General features: G+C 47.4%; 1 protein-coding gene across 2 annotated transcripts in view; it reads right to left on the reverse strand.

The window, feature by feature from the left end:
* Window positions 1-19,311, reverse strand: part of MSI2 (musashi RNA-binding protein 2) — a 471,101-nt gene that overhangs the window by 47,491 nt on the left and 404,299 nt on the right. For both annotated transcript variants that reach the window (XM_006832401.1, XM_006832402.1), the window contains exons 8-9: window positions 6,965-7,079; window positions 591-665 (exon numbers count right to left, since the gene is read on the reverse strand). In XM_006832401.1, coding sequence (XP_006832464.1) covers window positions 591-665; window positions 6,965-7,079 — 190 coding nt within the window. The remainder of the gene's footprint in view (window positions 1-590; window positions 666-6,964; window positions 7,080-19,311) is intronic.

Consider the following 19,311-nt stretch of genomic DNA (forward strand, 5'->3'; position numbering starts at 1 on the left):
GGAACCTCACCTGTCCTTATTCTCATCTGTACCGTAAGTCTGGAAAGGGCTGCTTGACCCCACAAAATGACACTTTGGTCAATGTCCCTCTGCCCAACTGGACCTCAGGCTCCCCGGCTGCTCCTCCAGGTGGGTCCTCAGAGCGGGAACACACGGGAGTGAGCTGACATCGCCCAGGGAGGAGCTAACACCTTGGATGGACAGCACACAACACCCCAACAACACAACGACAATAGCAGAAGGCAGGAGAGGGTGAGGAGGAGAGGCAGACAGCAGGCACACTGACAGAGGTGAGCGAGGGGGAGGCAGAAGGTGGACGAAAACCCTGGCTCTGGACTTCTAAGAAGGAACCGCAACAGGAAGTTGGGTGTGACAAGAGGGAGGTGGGGTCCTCTTGGTGCTTTTCCTTTCTTTTAAAAGCTTCTGCTCTCAAAATCCCAGCACAATGAGTACTCTGCTAATCAGAAACTCTGAGCTGCCCCCTGACCCTGGAGTTAAGTGGTATTGACAGTGCGTGTAAATGTTTCTGAAATGAATGTGCTTATGAGTTACAGTCTGTTCGGGGTTTCCCCCATGACAAAGACACTCACCTGGGAACTGATAGCCGTAGCTGGGAGCAAATCCGGGGTAGCCACGGCCATAGGTTGCCACAAAGTTGGGGTAGCCTTGAACAGAGGGAGAAAGATCAGATTCCCATTAGCACAGTTGTCTTGAGTCTGGGTAACATATCCCAGGGAGGGTGGAAATGGAGAACTGAGCTATGTTTCCTGTCACAAAATTGACTTGTCTCCCATGAGGGTCTTTACCCACAGTCTGGGTTACCTTCTTCTGGGGGCCAGGGGCACTGCTGTCAGCTTGCTAGTAATTAACCCGTATTTGGGCAGCCAGACCCCAAAGATCATGCACCTTCTAGAACCCGCAGAGTAAATGCCACACGTTACAGTCAAACACAGGGTTGGCGCCTGGCTTTGACATTTGGAGAGCTTAGTCGGGATGTACTTTACCTTAAAGCTATTGACAGTAAGAGATTAAAGTCCTGGGAACACCTCTTCCCCAAGCAGAGCAGTGGCTACTCAGGGGTCGCCAGAGAAAATCTGTGGCTGGCCCTGTACCCCTGGAAGATGCCTGGCCTAATGAGCCATGGCCTGGGGAAGATGGGTCCCAGGAACCCACATCCACAGGGATGATGCTTCATAGGGCTTACGTATGCAAAGGCCTCTGAGAAAGGCAAGGGACTCATTGTGTCAAAATGTGCTCAATGTATAAATCAAAGTTTTGTGCCACATGTCCCAATGTGCATTTTCCCCAGGAGCCCCTGAGGTGGTGTCAACGATTATATCACTGGTGCAAAACCAGTCCTGTGCCCTGGCTCTGCACCACCCCATGATCTGCTGAAGCTGAGACAGTGATCCATAGGGCTGCCTTTCAATGGCTGAGTTTTTAGAAACAGGTCTTTCTTCCTACTCCACCTTAGTCTGAAACTCCACTGAAACCTGGTCAGTATCCTAGCAGCACACAAGCCTCCACTGACAGATGCGCGGTGGTTATTCACAAGGAGCATCAGCTGGGAATGGTACCCAGCTCTCCAACCGTCATGGGTCCCTAATGTAAACTACAGATTTTAGTTGTTGATAATGTATCAATATTGGTTCATCAACTGTAATACATGTACTTGACAAATGCAAGCTACCCCAGGAGGACCTATGCATGGAACTCTACTTTTTGCATCATTTTCCTGTAAAACTAAAGCTCTAAAAAAAAAATGTCTTAAAAAATATTTCACCAAGGCAACCCTTCAATCACCACTACTAGTCTGACTTTTCCTTTTGCCCCGCAGGTGGACGTTTGTGGTTGTTTTGCTACCCAGCATCTAAACACCTTGCCCTGTGTGAGTCTTGGAGATAAGCCCCACTCTTTCCTCTCCTCTCCCTGAGCCTGGAGCTGGGAAGCAGGCTGGGGAACCTGAATTTGGTCAACTGGACACCTTCCTGGGGTCTGCATGTAGAGCGCTGGGATGGGGAGGGATGGTTCGGAATTCATTAGACGTCAGCAGCTGAGTCCAGCACTGGTGACAGTGCTTGGATCTGGCAGTTTGTGGGCTGTCCCCTTGGCTGTGGTTGTAAGCAACCTGCTCCCCTAGTTCCTGTCTCTTCTCTAAGTCTGCTTTTCCAGACATCTGTCAATTCTGTGTATTACCCGAGGCCGCTGCAATCATCTCCCACGCTGCTTCTACAGAAGTTATAGGTGTTCTAGTTACTTGCTACCAGGGAGGCCAGCAAGAGGCTTCGCCACTCAGCTGATTTACGACAGTCTCCACGCCCCCCAGTGGTGAGGGTGGCAGTGACCCCTTTCCACATGTACCTCTGGAGTTAGTTCTATGTTGTTAGCTGCCATTCAGTCAGCTCTGACTGACAGCGACTCCATGTACAAGGAGAGGTTCAAGTTCATTGATGAGGACACTATGGATTTTGAAGGTCTTCCAAGCTAGGGGGCTCATCTCCCAGCACTATCCGGGTTGTCATGGCTAACTTTCTGAAGACCTTTCATCCTAGTCTGTCTGTCTTAGTCTTGAAGCTTTGCTGTCACCTGTCCACCACGGGTGACCCTGCTGGTATTTGAAATACTGGAGACATAGCTTCCAGCACCACAGCACCGTGCAAGCCACCACAGTATGAAAAGCTGAGACATACGGTGGGACGCTATCCTATGCCTTAAAAACACCCCTAAACACGAGCTCTTGGGGTTCTCATCATCTGCCTACCCAGAGGATCCTCACATGTTACCAAAGCCATGTTGAGCCTGCAAGTAAGGGTCCCTAAATGTGACCTTGAGTGTGCTCTGGTGGCTTGCGGCAGAGTTTGCTTGTCTTCCTGTGTGGGTTCAGTGCTCCCGTGTCTTGGAGGTCCAGAGATGGCCCCCCTTTCCTTGCCTCCCTGGGGTAGGTGGTATGGTGGCTTCTACCTGTGAACAGTGAGTCTGCCATTCAGCCCAGACCAGAAGGTGGTTCCAGGCCTGCCTCTGGCCCAAGCCTGTGAGGCTTTCTCTTTTCTCTCAGGGCATGAGTCTTGCCTAAAGATGCCTTGCAGCTTTGAACAAGTTCTTAATCAAGACCAGCTGTGGCTCTTTCCTCTTGTTTCAGGTGGAGGTGGAGGTGGGGGAAATAAAAGGTGCCTGGAATCGACTCCAACTTATGCTGACCCCATGTGTATCAGAGGAGAACTGTGCTCCACAGGGTTTTCAATGGCTGATGTTTTAGAAGTTGATCACCACGGGTGAACTTGAACCTCCAACCTTCTGGTTAGCAGTTGAGCCCATTAACTATTTGCACCACCCAGAGATTCCACCCCCCCATGTGATGTCACCATACACTGGCCAATCAAAATGCTTCGATCTCCAAAGGGTTTTGCCCCTGCTGCCCTCAGCTGCTCCTCTGTACCTTTATTTTTCAACTCAGAGGTGCCTCAAGAGTAGAAGAATGGCAGGAACTGAGTTCCCAGGAGGGAAGAGGGGCAAAGACCAGGACTCAGATGTCTTAAAAAGATACACCCACTAACTCCTTCCCGGGGATTTATTTCATGACTGGCCAGCTCAAATCTCCTCCAAATTAAACAGCAGCTGTCAAATCAGGTCTTTTAGCATTAGATTTTTTTCTACCATTATTTCAACAATACTGATAAGCAGATCCTATGCAAACAGCCATATCGTCTGCCGCTCCCTATGGGGACTTCCTGATGAAAAATGTATGCTTTGTATCTCACATCAGCACTGAGGGGGTCTTAAATATTTTAGTGTCAATCTGACAGCTGAAGTGTGTGCCCTGGCACCACCTTCAAAACCTCCTTCACAATGGCTACGGGGTGGAACCGAGTCCTCTCCCTATGCTTAGGCCACCAGCATGACGCCATTTGTCCTACCTTCTTTCAGGCATATCCAAAATTATAGACACTCTTTGACAAGGAGAAAGAAAACATGGCCAAGTCACCCCAACTTTGGGCCTCACCCCAATCTTCCTGAATGTGTCAATATAGTCTCTACACAACAAAGACAAGAATTAGACTTCTGTAGTTGAGGGATCTTATCCCTAACCTCCCCACCGGCCCCCCATCACTGAACATACTCTAGGTCAGGCAGATGAAATCATAAATTTATAATACAACATTACTTCAATTTTCCTCTTCATTTACTGCTGTGAAGCCCAGCTCTGCTCTAGCGGCTCCCAGCCCCAGCCACACAGGGGAAATTGCCCGGCTGCATATCAACAGCAGATTACAGCAGACCCATGTGGACGCTCCATCAAGCCACATTATGGCGGGATGACCTGGCCACCACTTCCAGTAACAGCCAGGCCCCTCCCACACTGGCCATTGCACAATTTATTTGCTCCAGTACTCTGGATGCCTGATCAATTCCACAGTAGTTAATCTCTTGTCACTAAGGTTAAAAAACCAAGCCTTTTCCCTGGATAACCACGCTCATTACAGATCAGTTTTTCATCGTGGAACCCAAAACCAGAACCCGCAATAATATCTGATTTGCTAGTCAGCTCATTTTGGAGTCTCATTTTGGGGATGCTGGCAGGGACTTTGGAACTGTGGTTCTCGATCTTCGCTTCGACCCTAGAAGAAGTTCACATTGTAGATGGGTGCACGGCTCATCCTTTTCCAGGCTCTGTTCTCAGCTACCCAGAGTCATGGAAAACTGCCCCCAGCAGGCTCCTTTCTTGAAAGAGAAAGGATGTATCCAGGGAACTGTTGGTGTATGAAGTGTCTATTGCATGGAGACTGAAGCTGGAAGACCAGATCAGCACCACAGAGACACAAAACACCAACTTGTCAAGAACTCTTCCTAAGCAAGGGTGTGAAGAACCAAATCTACAAGATGCGTGGCCCCCAGAGTCATCTTGAATTACTGGGGGCTCCTCTAAGCATGTGCTGCCCCATTCAGGAGCCCCTATCCACATGTGGTGGTTAGTTTAGGCGCTTTAATTTCTACTATGAACAGACAGATTCATATTTACCACACTGCTTTAATTACTGTAGCACTGTATTTGGCTACATTAGTTTCTTCTAATAGTTGGTTAAACTAGTCTCTTTTTCATTCTTCTTTTAAAAACATTTTCTTATTTATTTTCATGTGTTTCATCTTCCAAGTAAGTTTTAGAATCATTTGGCCAATTGAACTACAGTGGGATTTTAATTTGAAACTCTGTTAAATCTAAAATAATAATAATAATTTGAGAAAAAACTAACATCTTGACCATTTCATAAATATTCTCCTGGCATCTCAGTTCATTTCTTAAAAGTTCTTCCAAATAACTTTACCTGCCCTTAATTTCCTCAGACAAGTAGATAACATTCTTTTTAAGACCAAGAAAAGTGTTATAAATTTAAAACTAAGCCAGAAATGATTTAAACAGAAAATCTATAAAGAGCTTATCAAACAATATAGAAGGACTCTTAGCCAAACCAAATGAAAACCCATTAAAACTAGACAGATCATGTGCTTGGATGGAATTTTACCATTAACTACCATTTATCCCATTTAATTAGTATTTTCCGGACACACAATAACTTGCACTAAAATACCGCTCTCACGCCTTGAAATTTCTAATTATTGTTGCGACCCACACCATTACGCATCTCCACTGCTTTCTCCATCTTTCATGCCATTTAAGCAGTAAGATTTTCAATTATCTACGCAGGAAGGGCAGAGATACCTTTAAGGAAAGGGGCATAATATACAACTCAATTTCTCTCAAAGCCAGGAGAGATCATTTTTAGTCAGAACAAACACACTTTGTCTTTCATCATTTTTTTCCCCCACAAATAAAGAGTAAAACAGGCTATTTAAAACATCCATTTAAATGCAAATTTTCATATCCCAAGAGAAAAATGTTAATCATTTAAATAGACAGGATTATCACCACCCTCACCATTCCCTCTCCTCTTCAAGTTTTAGAAAACATAGCCTGAGTCCCCCCATCACCTAAGCCACAGGGCATCCTTGGGTCTTTAAGAACTCCCACTCAGTAGGCAGGAAGGTGGGGGCGGGGGGGAGTGATTTTGCCTTCTTTTGAATTGCCCAGCTGCTGCTGATAGACCCCTGAATTATGTAGCATGTGTATCAGAGGAGAACTGTGTTCCATAGGATTTTTAGTGACTGATTTTTAGAAAATAGATCACCAACCGTTTCTTCTGAGGTACCTCTTGTTGTTGTTGTTAAGTGCCGTCGAGTCGGTTCCGACCCATAGCGACCCTGTACAGGGTTTCCGAGGGTGTAAATCTTTACGGGAGTAGAAAGCCTCATCTTTCTCCCGCGGAGCAGCTGGTAGTTTCGAACCGCTGACCTTAAGGTTCGCAGCCCAATTCGTAACCACTACGCTACCAGAGCTCCTTGGTGGCCTTAAATTACCAGCCTTTCCGTTAGCAGTCAACTGCATTAACTGTTTGCACTACCCAAGGGGTCTTCTTTTGAATAAACAACAACAACAACTGAGTTCCTGTAAAATCAATTCCAATTCACGGTACCCCTACCTGTATAGGGTAGAATTGTGCTCCCTAGTGTTTTGAAGGCTGTGACCTTTCAGAAGCAGCTCACCAGGAGTTTCTGCCAAGATGTCTCTGGGTGAGTTTGAACTGTCAATCTTTCAATTAATTAGCAGTTCAGTGCCCTAGCCATATGCACCACCCAGGGATTTGTCTTTTGAATGGGAGTGTGGAAGGAGAGAAATTACCATCAAGAGCCTCCTAGGAACTAGGCACAGGGTAGGACGCTTCCTCAGCATCACACCTGTCTTTCAGAGTGGGGATTATCATCCTGATGAGAAAACTGAGATTCAGAAAGACAGCATAGCTCACAGGACTCTCAGGTGACCTAGCTGGGTATATCGGCTTCCACAGCCCTCCAACAGCCCACCCCAGTCCACGGTGACCCTTCTGGGTCCCCAGTTCCTGCTCAGACTCACCTAGCATCCCCATGCCGAGCATGAACGCATCCATGGTGTAAGGCAGTCCCCGGGCCCGGCCTCTTGTCCCAGGTGGGAACATGACTTCTTTCGGCTGAGCTTTCTTACATTCTACCTGTGAAACAGAAAGGCGACAAATGAGATGCAAATGAATTCTACGAAAATGTCAAATGCCGAACCAATCTGGTTACAAGCAAAGTTATTTTTAGCCTGGCTCCTTACTCACTGTAAAAATAGCCATGTTGAGTAAATGGCCCGCAAAATAAATATTTAAGAAAACACACCACTTGTGTAAATCCTGCTCTGGAAAAACCTACAAGGATGAAATTGGGTTACCGTCAGGGCTGCAAGGGCGGGAGCTCAAGATACATAAACTTGGGTTAGAGCTCAGACAGAAGCTTGCGGAGAAGGCAGGAGAGTAAAGGAGGCAGACCATGGCTGTTTGGCGTTTCGGGGAGTAGCAGCAATAGCAGGATGATGACAATAAACCCTCATGGTTGTTTGGTCTTTGAAGCCGCTGTTAAGCGCTGTTGAGCTGGCTCCTGAATTAGGATGACACCAGGCACAAAGGAAGGAAATGCTGCCCAGTCATGCACCACACCATGATGAACTGTGGATCAGACCGCAGCGAACCACAGGATTCTTATTGGCTGATTCTGGGAAATAGACCCATCAGGCTTTTCTTCCTAATCTGTTAGTCTGGAAGCCCAGCCTGCAACACACAAGGCTCCACTGACAGACAGGTGGTGGCTGTGATGAGGGGCACTGGTTGGGGGTTGAACCCAGGTCTCTGCCACTGAAGATGAGAATTCTACCACTGAGCCATCAAGGCCTTGTTTGGCCTTCACATGTCCACAAAGGACTTTAAGGTTCCTTTAGGTCATTGGATTGCTCACGTCAGGTCATCTGACTCTCCTATGAAATAGGCTGGTCGGTTAATATTTATGCTGTTTTTAAGTGCCATCGAATTGGTTCTGACTCATAGAGACCCTGTCTAGGGCTTCTGAGGAGTGGCTGGTGAGCTTGAACCACCAACCTTGCGGTCAACAGTCCAGTGCTGATCCCAAAGCATCACACAGCTAATGTCTATAGTTCCATTTTACAGATGAGAAAACTGCATGTCAGGAGGCTTTGTAATGTGTTTAAGGTCAAAGCACATCAGGCCCAGGGCAGATGCCAGCTGTTTAAATTCCTAGCCAGTGATGCTGCCACCTCTACAGAACCTATTCCGCCGCCTCCTTAGTGAAGCTTTGACCCTCCAGGATGACTGGCTTCTCGTTTACAGCTACATCCTCAAGTGGCTGCTAATTTCCCGTACGCCTTGTGTCTCCAAAAGGTCTTAATCCTATTCCACTCACACACCCGAAGGTCACTCATTTAACACCGTGAACTATATGAAATGCAAAACAAAAACGAAACAAGCCCATTGCCGTAAGTGGATTCTGACTTACGACAATTCCGTGCGTTACACAGCGTAAGTACACTGCTCTATAGTTTTCTCGCCTATAATCTTGAGGAAACTCAATGACCAGACCTTTTTTCTGCAGTACCACTGGATGGCTTCAGACCATCATTCTGGTCTGATCCCCTGCTGAGATATTGCATTTCCACCCTAGAGATACAGCTACCCTATATAGGGTTTTTGAGGTTGTAAATGTTTATGGGAGCAGAAATCTCCATTTTTCTCCCACAGAGTGGCTGGTGGATTTGAACCACCAACCCTGAGGTTGTTGTTGTTGTTAAGTGCCGTCGAGTCGGTTCCGACCCATAGCGAGGTTAGCAGCTATTTTATTAGTGAGTGCCTTAGACAGATCCTCATTCAGGACTCATGAGGTTTCTTTTGCAGATAAATATAACAAGCGTTATTATGTTGTTAAGTCCCATGGAGTTGGTTCCAACTCACAGCAACCCTGTATAGGGTTTCCAAGGAGTGGCTGGTGAGCTTGAACCACTGACCTTGCGGGTCAAAATGACCTTGCAGTCCAATGCATTAACCTACAGCACCACACCGGCTCTTCAGCAATCATTAGGTGCACTGCTGATAAAGACAGGATGCTGTAGGGTGTGGTAGGGATGCTTACAGCAGCAAAAAGTAAGTGTGGCAGACTGAGTGAGGAAGAAGACTCAGGTGTCTATCTTAAAACACAGAGTGGGCCATATGGTGCAGGAACACAAACTCCACTTAGCTCACCAGCTGCTGAGAGTATCACTAAAACACAGAAGATTACCTTTGTTCACAGTGAGTTTGAGCTATCAAGACAAAGTTAGATTGTGTTCTGTACACATTGTTGAAAAAGGAACAGATCTGGGTTAAACATTTTGGAGATCTCTTGTTCCAAATCGTTCAATTAAAAAAATTGGTTAATGCTTAGAGTTGGGGAATGCTTTAATTACCTAAAATATTAACTCCTACTTCTTCAAAGACACCAAGTGATTTAGAATGATTATCATAAATGCCCCAATATTCATGCCTGATTGGCTGAATACAAAGAATGTTTACAGACTGTAAGCAAAGAGATAGTTATCCTGGCCAGAGCAATGGATAAAGGACACTAACAGGCAACCTGCAAATAGTGAGTAAAGAGATCACATGGGCAGTGATGGACTGTTTGATGTTAGGGTTTCTGAGGGTATGGAGAACTGGGGTGGAGAATGGAGGGCAATCCAATGATATACCAAAATAGATCCTTTGACCTAGTAATCCTGCTTCTAGGAATTTAGCCTGCAATGGCATATAGATGAAGCTACACAACTTGACTAAGGAGCTCTGGTAGTACAGCAGTTACGAGTCAGCCTAGTAACCTCAAGGTCAACAGTCTAACACAACCAGCTGTTCCATGGGAGAAAGATGAGGCTTTCGGCACCCGTAAAGATTTTCAGCCTTGGAAAACCTGTGCAGGGCCACTATGAGACTCCACGGTACACCACCACGACTCATCTTGACTACTAAAAGGAGATACCCTAAATGCCCAAGAATTGTTGTTACTAAGTGCTGTTGAGTAGGTTTGGACTTACAGTGACCCTGTATAGGGTTTCCAAGGAGTACCTGGTGAGCTTGAACCGCTGACCTTGCAGTTCAAACTGACCTTGCAGTCCAGCGCATTAACCCACAGCACCACACCAGAATTGGGTGCAGGTTAAACCAGAAGTCTTGGTAGTGTCAATGGTTAAGGTGTTCTGTTGCTAATCAAAAGGCTGGAGGTTTGAGTTCCCCCAGAAGTGCCTTGAAAGAAAGGCCTGGTGATGTACTTCTGAAAAGTTGGCTATTGGAAGTCCAGTGGGACACAGTTCTAACTGGACACATGTGGGCTGTCTCTATGAACTGAAGTCAACTTAATGGCAACTGGTTGGTCTTGGGAAAGCCCTCAGTCCTGAGCCAAACAGGGCAGTTGGTCACCCTGGAAAAAAAGCAAACGACAGTAACTTTGTGTATTATGTAGCAGAAATAATTATTAAGAAGTTGTCTTATTAGCATGACTTTGTTTTTAATAAATTTGTACCATGCATTTTGTTAATCTTCTGATTTTTCTGCCTTTGACTATTACTATTTAAAGTAGATGGAAAAGTTGATTTAAAAGAAATACATCTATTAGCACTTGGTCTTATAGATTCGTTCCTAAAACAGGGGTGACAGCTCGCTTCTGGACCCCTGGACTCTCAAGTCCCACCTCGGGGATTCTGAGTGAAGCGGGTGAAAACCTCATCTGCATGAACCTGCCCAGAGCCCAGGAAGATGGGCGTGCTCTGCTCAGGCAGACAGATAATTACTGCACGCCAACATAGGGCTCCAAATAATGCAGCTAACCAGCTCACTTCCTAATAGCCCTATCGGTGACAATCTAGTGCATTGTCTTATGAAAACCTGCTGCCTGTTCCTAGGCAACCTGATCAACGAAAATTTCAGGTTTATACAATTTTCATTTAGGGAACATAAAGGTTAACTGACTGTAATAGGAGTATTTTAAACAAACCCACCTACTCTCCCTCTCATGGAGCAGGGCTGGCAGCTCCTTTTTAATTCCGCTCTGTCTTTGCTGCTGGTGTCTAGGGTAGCACCAACCTCGTTGGTTCTGTCAACCACCCGCAGTGTTGACTCGGAATGCTCCCTGAAGCCAGAGGCCAGAGCATACACACTCTCTGGGGAGATTCCAGCTCATCCTTGCCTCTTGAATGGCAGGGAGAGGCAGCAGCCACACCAGGGAGCCTGGCCTGTGCTGAAGGTTTCTGGAAAGATCTCTCCCAACCAGGAGGCCCATTCACCCACCCAACCCCAGGCGCTTTTATTATTTTAGACAAAGAGGACACACAAAAAGGAAAAAGAACATAAGTATTCTCTACCTGTATCCTGAATCCTTGTGGGTTAAGGGCTTGTTGAGGATGAAAGCTATGCCCGTTACCCATCTGACTGGCACAGGTCATGCCCAATGCGGGGACTAGCATCTGCCTCTACTTTTCCAGGCCCTCAGTGATGCTCTGTGAAGAGTGTGGGCTCACGTACATGCTCACTGGAGACCCAATCTACTTAACTCAACAGGAAATGCTAGGAAGTGCTAGGTTTTGCGACACACAAAAATAAGGCAAGCCTCTATCTACATCAGAGAGATCCCGCTCTATTGCCAAAGGACAGACTGTTACCAGAAGTACTCACATCAACCTGCCCTCATCCCTTTTGGACCTGTTGAGGTCATCCACACTTGGGCCAATCTACTCTGCTACACTCCCATGGCCCCGTGTGAGCCAACTAACCAAGGAGAACATAGTGTGGCCAACCAGAGTTAGAGCTGGAACCAAAGCAGGTGAAAAACCAGGCTATCTCCCCAGCCATCTGGCCAGATGGGACATTCCAGTTAGGCATGCTTGTGCAAGAAACCACCCAAGAGCTTTAGTAGCTTCAAATAACCATTTATTAGTCTTTCTCATGGTCTGTGAATTGATGGGGTTCAGCTGGACTCTTGCAAACAGTTTCTCATCGTTGAAGTCAGATGGTGGCTGAGGCTGAAGCCGGAGCCATCGAAAGGCTTGTTTATCTAAGCTGGAGGGTCACATGGCAGGTAGTCAAAGCTAGTTTGGCTAGAACTGTGGGTGTCAGTGCCGCCACATCACATGATTTTCTTACAGTAAGGCAAATAAGTTCCAAGAGGAAGTACCTCAAGAAACAACTGCAAGGCTTCTTATAACCTGGCCTTGGGAGTCACACAGTGTTGTGTCTGCCACGTCCCAAGAGTCTAGATTCAGTGTGGTAGCAATGGCGGCCACTGTGAAGCGCTGCTCAACTGTTGAGTGAGGAGACTCAAAGGTCGGTTCTTCCTATCAAACTCGGCCCCACTGCAGGGCTGCCCAGTGGAGAGGAGTTTGGGAAAGAGCTTTTCCTTTGGGTGTAATTGGTGGGAAGTATTTACCATAAATAGGGATTCAAAGGGGCTGTGTTGAAACACAGCTGTAGCAAGAGACCTGTTTACCATGAAAACCACCTCCATTTTGTTTTTGTTGACGATTGAAAGTCAGGCAAGTCTCTCAAAGGCTGTGCTGTGAGGGTGTTCCCAGGCCTCACCCTAGCTCTCAGTGCCCACTGCACCAAGACCCCAGCTTGACAAACGCCAAGGGCAGGAAGAAAGCAAAAGGCTGTTCTGTCAGTTCATTGCTGTTTGTGGTTTAAAAAGATGGCCCCAATGATCCACAGCGCCCAGTTTTTATGCCTTTGGGTGCTCCCCTCCCACACTGAATCTGTTGCTGTCAAGTGTAGTTGAGTCGGTTCTAGTGCTTACAATATGTAAGCGACAAACAGCAGTGAGCAGGACAAACCTGCCCTTGGCGTTTGTCAGGCTGGGTTCTTGGTGCAGTGGGCACTGAGGGCTTGGGTGAGGTATGGGGGTGCCCTCCCAATACAGTCTCTGAGAGACTTGCCTGACTCTCCATCGTCAACAGAAGCAAAATGGAGGTGGTTCTCATGGTAAACGCCTGTTACTCCAGCTGTGTTTCAACACACCCCTTTTGAAGCCCTGGTGGTGGTTGGTGGTTATGTGCCGTGGAGTTGGTTCTGACTCATAGCAACCCTGTACAGGGTTTCCAAGGTTGTAAATCTTTAAAGGAGCAGAAAGCCTCATCTTTCTCCCGTGGAACAGCTGGTAGTTTCGAACTGCTGACCTTGAGGTTTGCAGTCCGATTCGTTACCACTACGCTACTAAGCCCTACTTATGATAAACATTCCCTACCGCCTACATCCAAAGGAGAAGCTCTTTCTCAAACTCTTTTCTACCAGGCAGCCTTGGGTGGGACCATTCTGGAAGAAGGAACCAACCTTTGAGCCTCCTTAGTCGGCTGTCATTGCTACTGACTCACATGGCAACTGAAAATAGGCAGCCTGAATGGAGGGGTGAGGAATTCACGAGCAAATTCTATTTGGATTCCTGCCTGTAAGAAGCCCCAGAGGCAACTCGTGACCAACTGCTCACACCAGGAAGACTAATTCTCCATTTTCAAATTTCACAGCTGGCAAAGCCACGAAGCAACACCACAAGCAGACTGCCAAGGACACGCCAACCCTCCAAGGGAGGACGGGATTTATTTTGAAACTTCATTCTTCAAATATGCTGCTTTGCTTGGCCACCGGGCTTTGAAGAAGGTCTGGCTACCTCTCGTCAGTCCCATAGGTCTGTCCGGAACACTGTCCTAACTGAGTCCTCTTTGGTGGCAGGGTGGTCGAGGCAGCATGTCCTTTAGGGAGCAAACCCAAGGCTGTGGGGTCTGCAGTGTGACCCTTAGTACTGATGTGCTGATCACTCTTTGGAGTGTGAGGTGCCTCCCTGCATCAGTCTTGGGAAGCAACTCAGCAAGGAGGTTTGGTGGTATTCTTAATTTTCTATTTAGAAACTATTTCACACTTAGATGGCTTAGATCTTCTAAGAACCAGATCATTCTCTTACAATATAACAGTAATTATCAGTCTTAGGACATTTAACAGTGATACAATACTAACCTACCTTCCACATTTCTATTTTGATGATGACCCATAATGACCTTCATAACATTTTATCCATTCGTCTGTTTGTCCATCTCATAGAACAAGAAACTGAGGTCCAGAGATGTCAGACACCTAGACTATGGCTGCAGACCCTGGAGCTACATGGTAGGGCTGGGATGTGAACCACAACCCATGCCAGGACAGTGGGTCCTGTTCCACAGGCTCTCTTGAAGGAACAAGTATGGGGAACACTTGGCATCGAACACTGGGACTTCTGTGGGGAAGGCTTCCTTGTGACAGCCAGAAACTCTTGAGGAGGGAGGCCAGCACCCTGGCTGTGGAGGAGAATGCCAAGCTGGGAAGCCTGAGAAGTGGAAAGGCTTTTCTTTTCCCCTGGTCTCTACACAATTGGCCTCAGTCAGCATGCTGCCCTGGGGCCAGGCGGGAAAGTGGGTCTACCTCAGTCTGGGAAACCTGAACCATGCGCCTCTGCCTTGATTTCCTGCCCAGGACAACAACACTCTGTTTGGCCTGAAGAGACCAATGTTGGCAGCTTCATTTCTTACCCTAAGCAGGTCATGCCATAGGTGATGGGAGTCCTTCAGGGCGGAAGGGCCCATTTTGAAGGATTAACAGCCCCACTGTACATAGACAGACTTTGGCTGACTGGTGGGAAGAGTGAGGAGAGCAGATGCTCAGGCGGAGCGAAGCCTGTGGCTTCCATGGAGGACACCATCCTGCTGTGAAATCTCCTTAAAGACACAGATGATCCATCTACTACAAGGCCAGAACTACCATTACTGAATGCTAGGATCAGAGATTCCATAGAAGAATCCTGACCAAAAGGGGGAGGATGCAGAGCAGAACTTCAAATTCTCATAGAATCTAGATCTTCTGGAGTCATCGAAGCTGGATAAACCCCTGCAAACTACTAACCTGAAATAACCTTTATGCCCTAAACCAAAAATATCCCCTGATGTCTTCATTAAACCAAATAATAATTTATCTTAATAAAAAATGGTGTGGAGCTATGGGTTAATGCACTGGATTTCAAGGTTGGTTTAACCGCAAAGTCGGCAGTTTAAACTCACCAGCTGCTCTTCAGACCTTATACAGGGTCACTATGGGTCGGAACCAACTTGTTGGCATTTAACAACAACAACATGGGATCAAACTGACAACAGTAACTAGAAAGATTAGACAGGAAACTTAAGGGCAGTGAGTTGGTATTAATGGGGAGGAACGTCACTGTTGAATTGTGCATGTTCTGTTGGATATATTTTCAACAACAACAAAATATGAAGGGGCTACAGAAATTTGGTGGAAAACATGGAGTTGAAAGACAATGGGGTTTTTCCATGAACCTTTTGACGCCCCCTTGTGTAATTAAAAAAAAAAAAAAAAGACACAGAGGCCTCATGTGGTTTTGCCCTAGATAGATCAGCTTGGCCTCATTCCCTGGTCTCCAGCTCAGTGCCTGCCTGACCAGGTTCTAGTGGATTCCAGTTAACACTGCTTCTCCAAAATCTGAGGTTGACCATCCTCTCCAGCCAGCAGGCTCCGCATACTTCCCCACCAAAATGGTGAGAAAGGAACTGACACTCAAGTCTCCAGCTTCAGGGTCCAGAGTTCAACAGCCATTCAGCCCCCTCCCCTGACACCAGAGACAACCCTCATCTCCAGAACCCCTCCTCCGTTCAGCAGTCACAACCCCTCCCTCGGCCTGTCTGTCACAGATTCAAGGAACTTGCAGGCAAACAAGAGTATGAAAGTCAAACACAGGAGAGTTCAGGAAGGCTATTCTAGCCCCCTCTCCCCCAGCTTGGTGCCTGGCAGAGACCAGAGGCCAACCGTCCTCACAGAATGAAAAAGAGGGGTCTTTGTTCAATGATTAGGAGCTTCAAGACTGTGGTAGCAGAGCATGAAACTTAGCGTGGGCCCTGGGCAGCTGCTCAAGAGATACCTGTTGAATCAAAGTTGAGGAAAGAGGCATATGGAGGAATGTGGTGAGCCCTCCTGAGGGGAACACAGACAGAGATGGGAGGGCCAGTGGAGGTGAGGGGGTAGCCAGACCTGCACCTCACTCTGTGTGACCTATAGGGTCAGGCCACCCTTTCTTGGCTCTGTAGTCTCAGTTCCTTTGGCCACAGAGATCCCGCCCTCACAGCCCTTTCCAACCACTCTCTACCCAGGCCCCATGACCCACTCAGATGTTGTTCCTTCCACAAAGCCATCACCACTTACAGAATTAACCAATGACAGCAAAGTGAAGATCATACACCAATGACACAAACTAACCAATAGACTGGAATCCTGGTGTGGCGTTACAGGAGAAGCACTGGATTGCTAGCCACAAGGTCAGTGGTTCATATCCACAAGTCACTCCTCAGAAACCCTATGAAGGGTTGCTATGAGTTGGAATCAACTTGACAGCATGTAATAGCAAAACTAATAAATTAATGTAAACTAATCATTATTAGGAGTCCTGGTGTGGCGCTGTGTGGTAACGTGCTGGACAGCAAGGTTGGTTTGAACTGTAAGGCTGGTGGTTCAAGCTCACCAACTGCTCCTCAGAAACCCTATACAGGGTCACTATGAGTCAGAACGGACTCGATGGCACTAAATAACAACATATATATGATAAAATGGAACCCTGGCGGCATAACGGTGAAGTACTCGGCTGCTAAACTAAAAATCAGCAGGTCGAAGCCACCAGCAGCTACGAGGGATAAAGACTTGGCAGTCTGTTCCCATAAAGACCGCTGATTTTCCTGTGTGCCGTGCAATCGGTTCAGAATCACAGCGACCCTGTAACTGGGTTTCCGAGGCTGTAAATCTTTATAAGAGTAGAAAGCCTTATCTTTCTCCCATGGAGCCACTGGTGGATTCGAACTGCTGACCTTGTGGTTAGCAGTCCAATGCGTAACCCAGTATGCTACCAGGGCTGCAGCCTTGAAAACCCTCTGAGGCAGTTTTACTGTTACATGGGGTCACTAAGAGTAGAAATTGACGTGATGGCATGCAACAACAATCGTTACGGAAGCAGACAGTCACATCCTTTTCCCACAGACTGGTCAGTGAGTTTGAATTGCTGACTTTTCTGTTAGCAGTTGAGTGCTTAACCAGTGTCCAACCAGGGCTCCTCCCTGTGAAGACTGCTGCTGGTGTTGTTAAAAGTGCTGTTGAGAGTCGGTTCCGACCCATGCAAACCCTGTATAGGGTTTGCGAGGAGCTGCCAGTGAGTTTGAACTACTGACCCTATAGTTCAAACCGACCTTGCAGTCCAGTGCATTATCTCACAGGAAACCCTGTGGGGTAGTTCTCCTCTGCCCTATCGGAGTGAATTCAACAGCACACAGCAACAGTAATATTAATGAGGCAGAATCCTGGGTGGTACAATTTCATAGACTTGGCTGCTTATAAAAAGGTTGGAGGTTTGAGTCTACCCAGAGGCACCTTGGGAGAAAGGCCTGAAAAAAAGCATTCATTGACGACTAGAGTTCTACTCTGACACGTGAGGTCACCCTGAATTGGAACCAACTCAACAGCAATTGGCTTGGCTTTGGTTTCTGTATGAGGCAGGAGCTGAGTACGGACAAAAAGTGAGTATGAGTGAGGTGCTCAGAGTCTGAGCAAGGGGTGGCAGGAGCTGGTTCCCCACACTTTCACAGACATGTACCCCATTACTAGAGCCTCTCACCCTGCTCAGGAGGTCTAACAGCAGTGCCTTGTCAGTTACACTGCAGTCCAGCTAGGAGCTGAGGGCCCTGGGTTTGGATCCTGCTCTCCTGGCTGGCCCTTTGAATGAAAAGGAGAACACCTCAGTCTCTGCATTTGTACTATAGCATTCAAAGCCGCCCCCACCTCATAGAGCTGTAGTGAAAGACGAAACCACCTATTCCCATGGAGTGCTTGCACTGGATAAAGTTCATGGAACCCAGCTGAGTCACACTTCCCACTCCTACACGTTGAGCGTAGGTGATAAAGTTAGCTCACATCTGTGCTGACTGAAATCCGGAAGGCTGAGGAGCAGAGAGGAGGACAGAGAGCAGTTGCTCCCCGCCCACCCGTCCCCACAGCCTCTAGGCAAATTGCCACTGCCTTTCTCCCTCACCTCCCCCACCTGGCGGCCAGGTAGGGCCCCATCTCTCTGCTTTCATCAGCAAGGTGCACAAAGGGAGTCTCGCAGGCGGCACTATTTGGGGAAAAAGCTGATGGTGGCAGCAGCAGCTGTTCTCCTTTTCATCTCTGAGAATGTGCAAGGGCATTTCAAAGTGAAATGCAATTCCAGCCTCCAGCAGGGGCCCAGGTTCTGCCCAAGGCTGGATGCATACCCACAGTCCACAGTGAGTTCACCAGAGACCTTGCATGGGGCCAAGTTGATCTCTCCAGTTACAAAAGAGTGAGAGAGAAAAAGAAGAGAATTGAACACCAGCTTAGACCTTCTGGAATGCCCAAACAAGCTGAAAAAAGAGGTAAATGAAGACTAGTGAACCAGATACAGTCAAAGGGGGGCTCATGGCGACCCAATGTGTCTTTGAGTAGAACTGTGCTCTGTAAGGTTTCCACTTTTCAGATGAAGATCACCAGGACTTTCTTCTGAGATGCCTTTGGGTTAAAAGCTGAGAGTGTTAACTGTTTGTACCACCCAAGACTCTGGAGAAAGTTCTAGGCTTCAGAAGAGCCTCCTGTGCTCCCTTGTCATGACCTGTACCCTGAGGTGGTGTTTAGGTGTGGCGCTGTGGCTTAACGAGCCAGACTGCAAAGCCATTTGAACTGCAAAATCGGCAGTTCAAGCTTACCAGCTGCTCCCCCGGAAACCCTATACAGGGTTGCTATGGGTCGGAATCGACTCCACGGCACTTTAACAACAACATGGGGCAGCACCCAGGCAAGTGGGACACTGGTCCTTCTCCGAAGGCCAGGTTACTTCTGCCCAAAAAGCAGCAGATCCCATCAAAAACCAGGTTCCCTACTCCATGTCCTCCACCCCACCTCATATACCCACCCCCCCTCCCTCTCATTAGCAGGCTGTACACAAACATTGGTGTGTTGGGGGTGGCGGTGGGGCAGGCTTGCTCTCTCCCTACATAAACACGAGGTTCATTTATTAAATGCCTCTCTGGCATTTCCTTTTTAGCGTTCATCCTGCTTGTTTAATATTGCATTTGACATTCTCATTTTATAAATGGCAGCAGAAGCAGAATGGATGGCTAAAATTAGCTTACGAGTGAGAATGATACTACAGATAGGATCGTGAACACAGAAGCGTAGTTAATTCCACCCACATTACACGCCCCCCATACTCTGGGCTGGCTCCCAACTGAGCTCTCTCTTCTGTGGGGCTGAGGAGGAGGAGCCGAGGGACACCAAAAGGTCACCCTTG

Source organism: Chrysochloris asiatica, unplaced genomic scaffold (genome assembly GCF_000296735.1).
Source record: "Chrysochloris asiatica unplaced genomic scaffold, ChrAsi1.0 scaffold00007, whole genome shotgun sequence".
Lineage (NCBI taxonomy): Eukaryota > Metazoa > Chordata > Mammalia > Afrosoricida > Chrysochloridae > Chrysochloris > Chrysochloris asiatica.